This window comes from Cervus elaphus, chromosome X (assembly GCF_910594005.1).
Source record: "Cervus elaphus chromosome X, mCerEla1.1, whole genome shotgun sequence".
NCBI lineage: Eukaryota > Metazoa > Chordata > Mammalia > Artiodactyla > Cervidae > Cervus > Cervus elaphus.
Genome location: NC_057848.1, coordinates 162,353,270 through 162,367,765, shown reverse-complemented (window position 1 = coordinate 162,367,765; position 14,496 = coordinate 162,353,270). Strand labels below are relative to the sequence as shown.

General features: G+C 43.9%; 1 protein-coding gene across 2 annotated transcripts in view; it reads left to right on the top strand.

The window, feature by feature from the left end:
• Positions 1-14,496, top strand: part of EGFL6 (EGF like domain multiple 6) — a 54,779-nt gene that overhangs the window by 23,962 nt on the left and 16,321 nt on the right. For both annotated transcript variants that reach the window (XM_043897640.1, XM_043897639.1), the window contains exons 4-7: positions 3,423-3,542; positions 6,458-6,577; positions 8,171-8,305; positions 12,502-12,624. In XM_043897640.1, coding sequence (XP_043753575.1) covers positions 3,423-3,542; positions 6,458-6,577; positions 8,171-8,305; positions 12,502-12,624 — 498 coding nt within the window. The remainder of the gene's footprint in view (positions 1-3,422; positions 3,543-6,457; positions 6,578-8,170; positions 8,306-12,501; positions 12,625-14,496) is intronic.

Sequence of the window (14,496 nt, the reverse complement as noted above, 5' to 3'; positions counted from 1 at the left end):
ATCCTCCACCCATAGCTAAGAGTTAATCTCTGCAGTTTCTTTTCTGTTATAGTTACAAATATGGATATTTCTCATGGGCATTTCTGCATGTCAGCACATAGAGAGCTGTCTCATATTTTTAAGGCTCTATCTTAGTCCTGCGAGCAAATGCTTGTGTCATTTATGTAAAAGTACTTTAACCACTATTATAGAAGTTGTCCCCAATTTTTTGCCATTACAAATAGCACTATATCAGTCATTATCCTATGCATATCCTTGCACCTTTGAGTATTTTTATAGGGTAAATATCTAAAAATGGAATTGTTGGGTTGAATGACATGCATATTTTTATTGCAATTGATATATTTTAAAAGGCAGTTTATGACTTTTGTCATAGGCTGTTTATCTGAAGATATTAAAGCAGTTATAATATTAAGAACAGTGGTTCTGAAGGTGGACAGTTTTGTCCCCTAGGAAGACTTGCCAGATAAAATACATATCCCTAGTTAGATTTAAATCTTATTTTCAAATGCAATTTCACATAAACAACAAATAATTTTATATAGTGTATGTATGTTGCAAATGTTGTATGGGACATATGTACACTGAACAAATATTAGTCTTTTTTCCAAAATTCACATTTACCCGGGCATCCTGTATTTTTATTTGATAAATCTGGAAGTCTGACCCCCGAGGTCATCTGGCGGTGCCTGGAGACATTCTGGTGGGTAGAGCCCAGCTGAACATCTATAGTGCACAGGGCAGCCCCCCGCTAAGGGTGATTTGGCCCCAGATGTCCACAGTGTGGAGGAGCCCAGGCACCAAGAAACCTGCGCTCATTAAGAAAGGGTCCCCAGTTCTATAACACAGTTAAGCAAAGAGCAGCAAATCCAGTTCAGCTGCCCTTAGGAATGAGCCCTGCCAGGGTTCTAGAAGGGAGAATGGAATTCCAGAGAAAGCCAGGGGTCTGCCCCACTCTGCAACCCGCCCCCCCCACCCCCGCCACCAACCTCACTGCCAAGGCCAGATGCTCACATAGCCTTTCTTTGTGCTGGCAGACCTGCAGGCTGAGGGAGGACCCTCTAGCTCTCCTGTCCCGACCCCAGGACGGGGTCCAGCACTATCAAGGGGCTCCTCAGAACCGTGTCCAGAAGGCTTGAAGGAAGCGCGGCAGGAGCCCTGCTCTCATAAGTAATAATTCAACCATGTCCCTTACCAGAGCGTTTCCCACCAGAAGACCTGTTTTTCCATATGTCTTGGATTCTGTACCAAGATACCTTCTCAAAAGAGTTGGAATGGAGAAGGCATTTTTTCATGCTGCTTTTCAAGTCCCAGCAAAATATTCACTTTGAGGGAGTGTCCAGTTGGCTCAGATGTGGGCCTGTCTGGCTTTTCCCCACAGCCTCCCTGCCCCAGGGCTGCCTGATCAAAGTCCATGTATATCCACTGATGGCCACAGGCCTCAACCCAACTGATGTCTTTCCCCAAAATGCTTCTTCCAAGAGACGCCTCTGACTTAGGGCCAAGTGATGGAATATCCCTGGCTTTCCTGTTATGTCCAACCAGCATTATTTAATTCATGCCTTTGAAGCAGTTAGGATCCAGACAGGAGATGGTAGTGTACAGGGGACTGGCGATAGAGAAGGGGGTTCAAGTGTCCAGCTAAGGTGTTGGAAAATCTCCACGTAAGGTTCTTTTCAGAGGTGAAAACAGCCACTTACTTATTTTCAAGAGTGGCCTTTGCCTGTTACTGTGCTGAATTTTGATATTACATGGAATTTGGTTCTTTTCTCCTTGCTGTATCTGCCTTGAGGGAGTTATGACATGTGGCACCCACATCACCATGTACCCAAAGATGAAACCCATGATGGCTTTACAAGTTTTTTTCTTGTGTATCATTTTTTATTTTAATAAAAGCTAATTCATTCTTAATGTTTCACGTTTTAAACCCTGAAAAGCCCAGAATAGAAAGTCCCACTCAATCTTCCCAGGAGGTAACCATTATAAACGTGTAGAGCCTGGTCTCCCAAGGTTTTTCATTTCTGCCTGTGCCACATGGCTTGCAGGATCTTAGTTGCCCGACCAATGGACCTCAGCTGTGAAAATGCTGAGTTTTAACCACTGGATTGCTAGGGAATTTCCCTAGGTGTTTTTTCCTATGCTTATTTTAAAAATGTGGTATCTATATACATATTTTTGTAAACTTCTTGTGTAACAGCATCCTCTGAGCACCTTTATATGGGATTAAATATTGTCCTGTGACCTGACCACCAGTAATAAATAGCTGCCTGGCAGGGCTCCCTCAGGAAAGGTGTGAGACAAGGCCATTTGGCCATCATGAGGCTGCTCAGAATAATAATTGAAAGGAGATTGTGTGGTTGGCATCTATCATAGGCTACCTGGGACAGCATTAAAGGCAGCAGTTGTCTAGATGATATGTTTTAACTTTTTATTCAAGTAGGAAACACACAAAATTGTACACCTGTCAACAATGTACAACTCCATGAATGTTCAAGAACACCCATGTAGCTGGCATTCAGATCCAGAAATGGAAACAGCCTCCCTGAAGACCCCTCATGCTCCCTTCCATCACTTGCCCCCAGCCCCCAACACCGAACTGTACCTTGTCTCTCACACCACAGAGTCATTGGCCTGGATTTGTTTTGCTTCTTTCACTCATGCCTGGGTTTCAGTGTGCTCATTTGTGTCCAGCTTCTCCCAGTCAATATCATGTTTCTGAGTTTCATCCACAGTTGTTTGTACTTGTGGTTTGTTCAGTCTCACTACTGCACAGTATTCTATTGCATGAGTATACAAGTCATTTATCCATCCTTTTAGGAGGAGAGATTTGAATTCTTTCTGGTTTGAGGCAGTTCAGAATAGTGCTACTGTGATCATTTTAGCATGTGATTTTTTGGTGGTTTAGTTGCTCAGTCGTGTCCAACTCTTTGCAACCTCATGGACTGTATAGCCTGCCAGGCTCCTCTGTCCATGGGATTCTCCAGGCAAGAATACTGGAGTGGGTTGCCATTCCTTCTCCAGGGGATCTTCCTGACCCAGGGATTGAACCCAGGTCTCCTGCATTGCAGGCGGATTCTTTACTGACTGAGCCACCAGGGAAGTCTGGTGGGCATGTACCCATGTTTCTTTCTGTTGGACATTCGCCCAGGAGTGGAATGGCTGGCTCACGAGTATGTCTGTATCTAGCTGCCACACAGTTTTCCAGAGTGGTTGCACCTATATTTGCATTCCCTCCAGCAGTGTATGATGATTCAGTTTGCTCCACATCCTCACCAAAGCTTTAATGATGGTCGGAGAAGAGGCGAGTCACCACCCTTTGAACCTACCCCCACAGCTGGGGTCCAGGGAGGCCAACCCCATTCCACATCTGGGTGTTTCCTCCTTCAGTTCACCTTTCTCCATTTTCTGACTGCCCCCTGCAGATGTGAATGAGTGTGGATTCAAACCCCGGCCATGCCAACACAGATGTGTGAATACACATGGTAGCTACAAGTGCTTTTGCCCCAGCGGCCACATGCTCCTGCCGGACGCCACATGTTCCAGTAAGTTTCAGCAGCTGGCCTGCTCTCAGTCAACCCAGAGGCTTGACTTTTGCCATTTAATGTTTGGGGCAAAGTTGACTTGAGTTATTAGAGGGGAAAACCCCCCACCCCAAAGACTCTCACATCACCCTAGACTAAAATATCTTTGAGCACTTATTTTTTTCAATTTATTTATTTTTTAATTGAAGGATAATTGCTTTACACAATGGTATTGGTTTCTGCCAAACATCAACACAAATCAGCCATATATATATGTCCCTACCCTCTAGGACTTACTTTTAATTGTATCAAAATACGTATATTGTGCAATTCACCATTTTGACAATTTTAAGTGTACAATTCAGGCATTTTGTACATTCACAATGTTGTGCAAACCATCACCACTCTCCAGAATATCTCCATCACCCCAAAAGGAAACCCTGTCCCCATTAACAGTCACTCTCCACTCATCTCCTCCACCCCAGCCCTGCATTCTGTCTCTCTGGATTTGCTTGTTCTGGCCACGTCGTTTTTAAATAAAAAGACTAACTGAGGAGAAAGATAAATTGAGTATCTCTCTATATACAGGGATGAACTAGGATTCTTCATGAAAAAAATAAGCATACTGAAAATATAAGCATATTGTTTCAGGAAGGTGATAAATCTCAGTTCCATCTCAGGACATCAGTTCTTCCCACCAGCTCTCTTTCTCACGCCCCTTGCCCCACGCTCAAAGATTAGTGACTCTTGTTGGAAGTCCATTCCAGTTCACATTCCTGAAAAGAAAAGCCCTTCTCTGATAAAGAGAACCCATGTCCTGTGGGAGACTAAATGTCTATATCTGTTCACTTATTGAGAAGGAAGGCTTTTCAGGTTTTATGTTGCAGCTGAAAAGCAAATCCATCCACCCTGCCACCCCCAACAAGCCTGCAGCTTGTGCCTTCTGCCAGCTTCCCATGGTTGCAGGGTCCTCTGACTCCCCAGCCTATCCTGGGCTCTCCCTCGGTTGTAAAATTCAGGCTAATGCATAGCTCACTTCCCCCACCCCACCTCATCCTTTAGCTGCTCGCCGCACTTGGCAAAGTGCCCCAACACCACTAGAGTCTCCATTAGCAAGCATGCTTAAGAGATAAAGCAGGCATTCAGAGTCTTTTTTTTTTTTGAGTATTTTTAAAAATATTTATTATAAATTAAACAGAAATCCCCAAGAAACAAATATGTAGCTTAATGAATTCTTATAAAGCCAGCATCCATGTAACCACTACCAAATAGAACTTTGCCAGAGCTACCCTCTTCACCCCCCAGCCCCTTAGGAACAATTGTCCAGAGTTTTCTAGTCATCACTTAACATTTTTAAAAAGATATATGCTAATGGATGTTTCTGAAACATTCCACAAAAGCCTAATTAGTGCCAAAAAAGATATCTTTCTCCAAATGGAAAGATAAAATGAGGTAAATTTTGAAGATTAATTTTGAAAGAAGACAACTCAAGAGAAAAGGGATAAACTAGAAATATAACCATCAGTCAGTGTTTGCTATATTGCCGTATACACAGATACTGTGTATCTGTCCTGGTACCCTCTTTGTCTATTACTATACATGTGAGGGTTGCTTCTGCCTCCCTGTTTATAGCTTGCAGTGGCCAGGTGGCCCTGAATGCTGATTTTATTTACCCAGCCCTTTGCAGCCTCTTTCATCCAGCTGGTTGACTGGCATGTTATAGATGCGGGTGGATAAAGAGAGGATATTCACTGTGCTCCCGTTATAGGCACTTTTGATCCATATATACCGGAACCCTACTAGGGATATGTGTTTTTGTGAGACAAGGTCTATTTAGCAATGAGTGACAGAAAAATTGAACTAAATTATCTTTATTTTTAAAAGCTGGAGGCAAGCAGTTCCAGAACAGGTCAGCAAGGACTCAGCCTCTGCCATCTTCAGGGTATTGATTTCATCCTCATGCTTGTGGCCTTGTGGTCACAATATGGCTGCCCTAGCTCCAGATATCACACACACATCAAAGGTAGGCAAGACAGAAGGGAAAGGAGTGATGCCAGGAAACAAACGCCTCTTTTATGTCCATCTGTTTTGTCATGCAGCAGCATCTTTTCCAGAAACTCCAGCAGACTTATCTTAATATCTCTTTGGCTATAACCGAATCATATGGCCACTCCCTTGTTGCTGCAGGGGAAGCTAGGAAAAAGATGTGTAACTGGCTTTTCAGCCTCAGTAATGGGAATGGCTTTTGGGTAGCTGATCAGCCTTATCTGCTGTGTGTTTTAATACACACACCTAGAAGATGGCGGAGGAGTAGGACGGGGAGACCACTTTCTCTCCTACAAATTCATCAAAAGAATAACTGAACGCAGAGCAAACTTCACAAAACAACTTCTGATCGCTAGCTGAGGTCATCAGGCGCCCAGAAAAGCAGCCCATTGTCTTCGAAAGGAGGTAGGACAAAATACACACACCTAAAAGACAAGGTTTTGTGATTTGAGTGACTCTCACTGAGGCTAGATATGAATAGAGAGATGGATAGAATTGGCATTTTTTTACCCTATTTATTCAAATGATTCATCTTCCTCAGAGGTTTCATTTCAGTCAATAGTAGAGACCAACCAGGTGACGTGAAGGAGTCATTGGAGCTTGTATAGGAAGAGAGAGAGATGCCGTCTTTGGTGACTGAGGGGTGCATGCTCTGCCTAAAGACAGCCAAGTGCAATGCATTGGCCAACAGAATCAACCATGGGGCCATCAAGACACCACCCCTGCACAGATTCCTTTTGGATCTCCATCTGGGACTCAGATGATGAAGCTTGTCCTCTGATACCATTCCACGTGTTACATTTCATGTCTCAGGGGTCAGGGATTGTTCCTTAGTGAGCATTTTTTTATCATCTCTTGGGGAAAAGGCTGACCCGTGCCTCTTTTCACAGACTCTAGGACGTGTGCCATGACCAACTGCCAGTATGGCTGTAAAGACACAGAAGAGGGGCCGCGCTGTCTGTGTCCCTCCCCGGGCCTCCGCTTGGCCCCCAATGGAAGAGCTTGTCTAGGTAGAGTATCCGGGGTCACCTCCTCCCCTGACTTCTCCTTTTATTCCATTCCTCCTTTTTCATCTGCCACAGCCTACTTGTTGACTAGACATCGAAAGTTCCTGAAATGACAGATTTATGTCCATTTCCATGACATTTATAGCACATATGTTCTAAACACACTTTGCCATGCTAGAGAAAACACTTCTCTATAATTTGTTGGGTTGCCTGATGCCATAATGGAAAAAGATATAAGTAATTTTATTTTTGTATATTTACCCTGCACTTTTTGCTTCAACTACCAAGTTGTATATATTCTTAGTGTATTTAACTATATTGCACTAAAGATAGATAATATTATGACCAAGTTAACACATAGCATTAATAGGGGATGTCAAACCAAACAGAATGTTGAAAGAGTTCTTAATCTTTTTTGATGGAAGCAAGCAAATAGCACTATGATTTCATATTCTAACTTCTGGACTACAATAGAAATATATTTTTTGTTTGAGGTGGTTGGTGCTTATTTACCCTAAATGTATTGATACATAACTTGATAAACCACATTTAGAAAGCGCACCCAAACAGATCCTAAATCAGTTAACGACTTTAATAAGAAGTCTGTATAAATTAAAAATTTGGTTCTGCTCTTTGAGAGCAGGCAAATATTTAATTCAATTCACAGGGTTTAGTGCTCTTCAGTAAAATCAGATTTATGTTAAGGCTAATTCTTGGCCAAATGAATCCAAGTGTTCACACGCCTCTTTGATTTGTCAAGTGCCATTTTTATTGGAAGAGAAACTTGATGTATATGAAAGTAATCCCTGAAAAATAATTTTGGTCAATCCAACACTTACTTGTTAATTATATCAAGAATGCAAAAAGAACAATAAGCCAGCCCCAAGTTTCATGTTTAACCACTCTTACAAAATAATGATGGTTCCAAATTTACTTGATTTGACATCTGAAAGTTAAGGCAAAGTCTGAGTCTTAATGGTTTGGTCTGCATAGTTGTCGGCCCCCCTGTGATGTGACTTTCCATGGTAGTAAAGGAAGGAAGCCTCTTGTCTCCTAAGCTGCATCATGGCTTCATTCCACTTGACCCACAATTTATGTATCAGTACGTTCTTTAAAAACCGTGTTTCTGTGATTTGGAACAATACGACAGGTCTTGGAGGCGGTTGCTAATGAAATAATTCTTTTGTAAAATGCAAGCTTTGAATGTTTGTGTATTAAGTTTGCCATGCAATATCCATAGCTGGAATAATATTAATTCCTTCAGCAAAACGGAGTGTCTGTGTACCAAGTGCCAAGTTCCCTGCCTCAGAAAAGGCAGGGCCTAATGAGAGAAAAAATGTGCATATAAGTAATGCCATTACAGCAAGGTAATACCTCTAAAACAAGGTGTATAAAGTGATAGAAATCCAGTGAATGTGCCTCGGGGATCCAGAACTCTTCCCAGAGGATAGGACTTTGGTAGCAAAATAATCAGAGTTTTCCAGTGAAGAAACAACACGTGCGTGTGTGCACTGTGTGCTCTGTGTGCGGGCATGAGAGTGTTTGAGGGAGGGTGCTTTCTTGGTGTGTCTGACATGTCCTGGTTCTCCATCCTAGACATTGATGAATGTGCCTCTGATAAAGCCTTCTGCCCCTACAATCGAAGATGTGTGAACACATTTGGAAGCTACTATTGCAAATGTCATGTTGGTTTTGAACTGAAATATATCAGTGGCTGGTACGACTGTGTAGGTAAGAAACCTATAGGCTTTCTCTACAGATATTTAGACATCAGTTCCGTCTATTAGTTGAACCATCTACTGTACTGACCAGCTTAACAACACAGAGAAAGTAATATTTTTTTAAATTTTTGTCATTTGGGAACTCTGATGACATGAATTACATGAAGCCAGGTTTGTCAAAGTTTAAAGTAAAGAATAGCAGTCTCTGCAGCTCTATTATGGAGATAAATAGCTTGAGATGATTTTTGTGGGTTTTTTGGAAAAAAAAAGATTGGTTTTGTTTTGTTTATATTTTTGATTCTATCTCCAGGTATAGCTAAAAGTGCTAAGTTACTTCAGTTGTGTCCGACTCTTTGTGACCCTATGGACCGTAGCCCTCCAGGCTCCTCTGTCCATGGGATTTTCCAGGCAAAATTACTGGAGTGGATCACCATTTCCTCCTCCAGGGGATCTTCCCGACCCAGGGATGGAACCTGCATCTCTTATGTCTCCTGCATTGGCAGGAGGCTTCTTTACCACTAGTACCACCTGGGAAGCCCTAAAAATGAGGACAGTGAAGCATATTTATATTTGATAAAAGGAGGAATACCAAGTCCTGCTTAATCTTGATCTCAGCGGCCCTTGCCTAAGTCTCCATCAGGAGTGGCTTTAGAAAAATGAATGAAGGAGGTGCGATGTGCTCTTTCCTCACTCCTCCTTCAACCCTTCCATGGTTCCAGCTCTATGTCCCCTAAAATGTTCACTTTCTGGAGTCATCAAGATCAGTCTATGATAAGACTGAGATATCACTCAGCTCTCAGCCTGATACGGGTGAAATCAGAGATCCTGTCCTTAGGGAAGGAATTCCAAGCCTCAATGAGCAAGTGAAGTGGGGTATTTGGGGAGCCCTTAGATGGCTTTCCATTGCCCTTGATAGAGCATGGATGGGGTTGGTCCCATGGACATCTCGTCCCCCTGGAGTGTCCTGTTTATATGATGTGCACATGACAGACATGTGTGCGTAACACGGAAAGCTAACAGCAGCAGGGAAAGTAGGATTTCTTTCCACCCTAAGCTCGGAGCTGACCAGGACGTGTCCTGTGTAATCGTGTTGGGGTAGCATCCATTCCTGGGTTTTGAACACATCGTATGAAGCCTCCATAGCTCTTCCCTCAAGCCTAAAGGCCATCCTAATCCAGCTTGTAAAATCCTCACTTCTTGTGAGCTGGGATCCTCCAAGCTGCTCCAGACCCCACCATCTCTGGGGTCCATCTCCAGGCTGTGTCACAGAGTTGGAGCCTGTTTCCTGAGACCTAGAGGGAGATGCCACAGGACGGGGGGGAGTCCACATGGGAAACTGTCAAAGGAAGCAAATCTTTGTGATTTAAGAAGTGATTAAGATCCCCCCATGGAAAAGAAATGCAAAATGGCAAAATGGTTGTCTGAGGAGGCCTTACAAATAGCTGTGAAAAGAAGAGAAGCAAAAAGCAAAGGAGAAAAGGAAAGATATTCCCATTTGAATGCAGAGTTCCAAAGAATAGCCAGGAGAGATAAGAAAGCCTTCCTCAGCGATCAGTGCAAAGAAATAGAGGAAAACAACAGAATGGGAAAGACTAAAAATCTCTTCAAGAAAATTAGAGATATAAAGGGAACATTTCAGGCAAAGATGGGTACGATAAAGGACAGAAATGGTATGGACCTAACAGAAGCAGAAGATATTAAGAAGAGGTGGCAAGAATACACAGAAGAACTGTACAAAAAAGATCTTCACCAGCCAGATAATCACAATGGTGTGATCACTCACCTAGAGCTAGACATCCTGGAATGTGAAGTCAAGTGGGCCTTAGAAAGCATCACTACGAACAAAGCTAGTGGAGGTGATGGAATTCCAGTTGAGCTATTTCAAATCCTGAAAGATAATGCTGTGAAAGTGCTGCACTCAATATGCCAGCAGTGGAAAACTCAGCAGTGGCCACAGGACTGGAAAAGGTCAGTTTTCATTCCAATCCCTAAGAAAGGAAATCCCAAAGAATGCTCAAACTACCGCACAGTTGCACTCATCTCACATGCTAGTAAAGTAATGCTCAAAATTCTCCAGGCCAGGCTTCAGCAGTATGTGAACCGAGAACTTCCAGATGTTCAAGCTGGTTTTAGAAAAGGCAGAGGAACCAGAGATCAAATTGCCAATATCCTCTGGATCATTGAAAAAGCAAGAGAGTTCCAGAAAAACGTCTATTTCTGCTTTATTGACTACGCCAAAGCCTTCGACTGTGTGGATCACAATAAACTGTGGAAAATTCTGAAAGAGATGGGAATACCAGACCACCTGACCTACCTCTTGAGAAACCTGTATGCAGGTCAGGAAGCAACAGTTAGAACTGGACATGGAACAACAGACTGGTTCCAAATAGGAAAAGGAGTACATCAAGGTTGTATATTGTCACCCTGCTTATTTAACTTACATGCAGAGCACATCATGAGAAACGCTGGGCTGGAAGAAGCACAAGCTGGAATCAAGATTGCTGGGAGAAATATCAATAACCTCAGATATGCAGGTGACACCACCCTTATGGCAGAGTGAAGAGGAACTGAAAAGCCTCTTGATGAAAGTGAAAGAGGAGAGTGAAAAAGTTGGCTTAAAGTTTAACATTCAGAAAACTAAGATCATGGCATCTGGTCCCATCACTTCATGGGAAACAGATGGGGAAACAGTGGAAACAGTGGCAGACTTTATTTTTGGGGGGGCTCCAAAATCACTGCAGATGGTGACTGCAGCCATGAAATTAAAAGACGCTTACTCCTTGGAAGGAAAGTTATGACCGACTTAGATAGCATATTAAAAAGCAGAGACATTACTTTGCCAACAAAGGTCCGTCTGGTCAAGGCTATGGTTTTTCCAGTGGTCATGTGTGGATGTGAGAGTTGGACTGTGAAGAAAGCTGAGCACCAAAAAATTGATGCTTTTGAACTATGGTGTTAGAGAAGACTCTTGAGAGTCCCTTGGACTGCAAGGAGATCCAACCAGTCCATCCTAAAGGAGATCCATCCTGGGTGTTCATTGGATAGACTGATGCTGAAGCTGAAACTCCAATACTTTGGCCACCTCATGCGGAGTTGACTCATTGGAAAAGACCCTGATGCTGGGAGGGATTGAGGGCAGGAGGAGAAGGGGATGACAGAGGATGAGATGGCTGGATGGCATCACCGACTCGATGGACATGAGTTTGAGTAAACTCCGGGAGTTTGTGATGGACAGGGAGGCCTGGCGTGCTGCGATTCATGGGGTCACAAAGAGTCAGACACGACTGATCAACTGAACTGAACTGAACTGTACTGAACTAAGATCAGCACCTGAGCCCCCTTGTGGCAGAGTTAAAAACAATAGCCTAGGGGACCTCCCTGGCAGTCCGGTGCAGTCCTGCACTTCACGTGCAGGGTGGCCCAGATTCGATCCCTGGTCAGGTAGCTAGGATCCCACATGCCACATGGCACGGCCATAAAGAAATTAATTAATTAAACAAGCAAACAATAGCCTGTTTTGTGTGCATATTCTCCAAGCAAGAATACTGAAGTGGTTTGCCATTTCCTTCTCCAGGGATTTTCCCAACCCAAGAATCTAACCCATGTCTCCTGCATTGGCAGATGGGTTCTTTACCACAAGTGCCACATGGGAAGCCCTCAAGAAGTATAGAAAAAAAGTGGGAGGGGAAAAAAGGCCAAGGAAGCTGTCACATGGGTGGAATTCAGTAAACTTTCTGAGTCTAAACCCAACAGACGAGCTCAGACCGGCCTGACCCCTGCTCCTGGCAGCCTGTGAAGAAAAGGTTCACATTTTTCAGATGATGTCAGTGCTTCTTAGTGCATCTTGTTCTTTGTGGGCTAGGAGTCCCAAGCCCTTCCATGTACAGAATTTACTTTCTGATATTGTTTTTTAGTGGTATGTTTGGCGGATGACAATGTTAAGCAATCAAGCCCAAACAGCTTCGAGATGTCAGTAGCATTGATAAGGCGGAGAGGAGGTTGCTGTGGGGGAGGTGCCGGGCAGCAAGCAAAGCCAGGGCTTTGGGCCAAGGCACCAGGCATCCTCAGTGCTTCTCAGTTCCCCGGCCACACAGGGTTCGCTGGCTGGGTGGAGTGGTTGGCCCTGGAGTTACTCAAGTTCAGGGGATAGTCTTTCAGCAAGTGCTGTTATCACAAGATGATTCATGGGACTGTTCACATTTTCAGATATAAATGAATGCGCTGCGAATACCCACACATGCAGCCTCCATGCCAATTGCCTCAATACCCAGGGATCCTTCAAGTGCAAGTGCAAACAAGGGTATAAAGGCAGCGGACTGCAGTGTGCCCGTAAGTACACTTGGTCACAGTATCTTCGCTCTTCCCTATAAAGCACTCACTCCTTGTCTTCTTCCTCCCTTTGTTCTCCCTGCTCCTTCCCCTCTGTGTGTTGGGGGAGGATGGGGGAGCAAGATGCATGCATACAGTGTTTGGAAACTTAACTCTGCCTCCGACTGGTGGTCTCAGCTAATCAGACCACACCTCCAGTTCTCACAGAAGTTGTAGGCACTGCACTTAAAGTACTGCAAGGGTTGTGAAGGGTCTTCTGCTCACGACATGTTTTCAAATACTGAAAATAAGATTTGAGGACAATGACACTGAGCAAATGTATCAGTCAGGAGAGGCTCGGTTATGGGGCAATAACAAACAGTTCTGAAGTATCAGTGGCTTAGAACCAGAGAAGGTTTTTAACCATGTGAGTCAGGACTTTTTTCAGAACGTACAGCTGTAAAAAAAAGTACGATGAACCTCCCTTTGTCATCCTCCTCAAGCCTCTATAAACTTTTTTTTTTTGATGTAGAGTCAAGTCCCATGGTTTTTGCTGATGAATTCTTTAATGCTCAGCTGGTAAACTCTGATACACTCAATGTATAATAAGAAAACATCACTGCATCAAAAGCTACAACAATAATCACACTTTCTTTTGCCACTTGTGCTATACCCAGAGAGAGTTGTCAGGGCGTTTCTTGTCCACATTGTCACTTAGGAATGCAGGTTGACAGAGGTCCCACTGTCTTATGGTATCACGGTGTCAATCCAAGGCTGAGGGTTCTTCACAGCAGTTAAAGAAGTGTGGACAATCATGATTAAGCTTGGAAGCAGGGGAGAAAATATATTTAATCCTGTCATGCATCCTGAAAGAGAAGAAAACTGGAAATCATGGTGAGCACCCTGAATGTCTTCCAAGACCAGCCAGCAAAGATTACAGGATGGTCACGTGCCTGACCAACTGTGTCCCACTCTGTTTACTCACCTGGGCTTATCCTCTGATCATGTCCCTTTTAGCATTGGCTCATTGTGTGCCAAGACTCGTTGGCCACCCTGACTCTACTCTCTCATAAATGCCTTAGGAGCATGGCCACATATTCCAATAAATATGACTGTAAGTCGTCCCTTGACCTGTATCCCATCCTGTACCCCCACCTGGCTGATACTCCTGATGACAACAGAGCCGAACTCAGTGATGGCAAAAATAAACAGTCCACACACCATGATGGACTCTGAGCACCACACTCATAAAAGATTCATCATACCCCAGCGGCACTGGATGAGATGATGTACAGAAGAGTATAAGCAAAGAAGATGAGTCTGGAAATCACATTCCTTGAAGAACTGCCAAAAGAACTGGGCAGTGTTTAACCTGGAAGAAAAAAGAAAAAAAAAAGTGTGGAAAAGCAGACATAGTGTCTGTCAATATTTTGAGGAACGTAAAGTAAAAAAGCTAACTCACTGGAAAAGACCCTGATGCTGGGAAAGATTGAAGGTAGGAGGAGAAGGGGACGACAGAGGATGAGGTGGTTGGATGGCATCACTGACTCAATGGACATGGGTTTGAGCAAACTCCAGGAGTTGGTGATGGACAGCGAGGCCTGGTGTGCTGCAGTCCATGGGGTCACAAAGAGTCAGACATGACTGAGTGACTGAACAGCAACAAAAGTAAAAGTGCCTTCCCATAGCCGAAGTAGGCCAAGGGTGGGATTGCATTCTCTCTGACAAATTTCCCCACCAGGGGTCTCAGAGTGAAGAAAATCTGTGGAGTGGGGACCATGGCTTCCAGGAGGGCCCCCGCCTTGGGCTGGAGCTGGGATTCAGCAACTCCTCGGTCTCCAATAGCTTGTTGCTGTGGTTTCCGTCCCTCTGTGTAGACATGCCTGTGTGTCC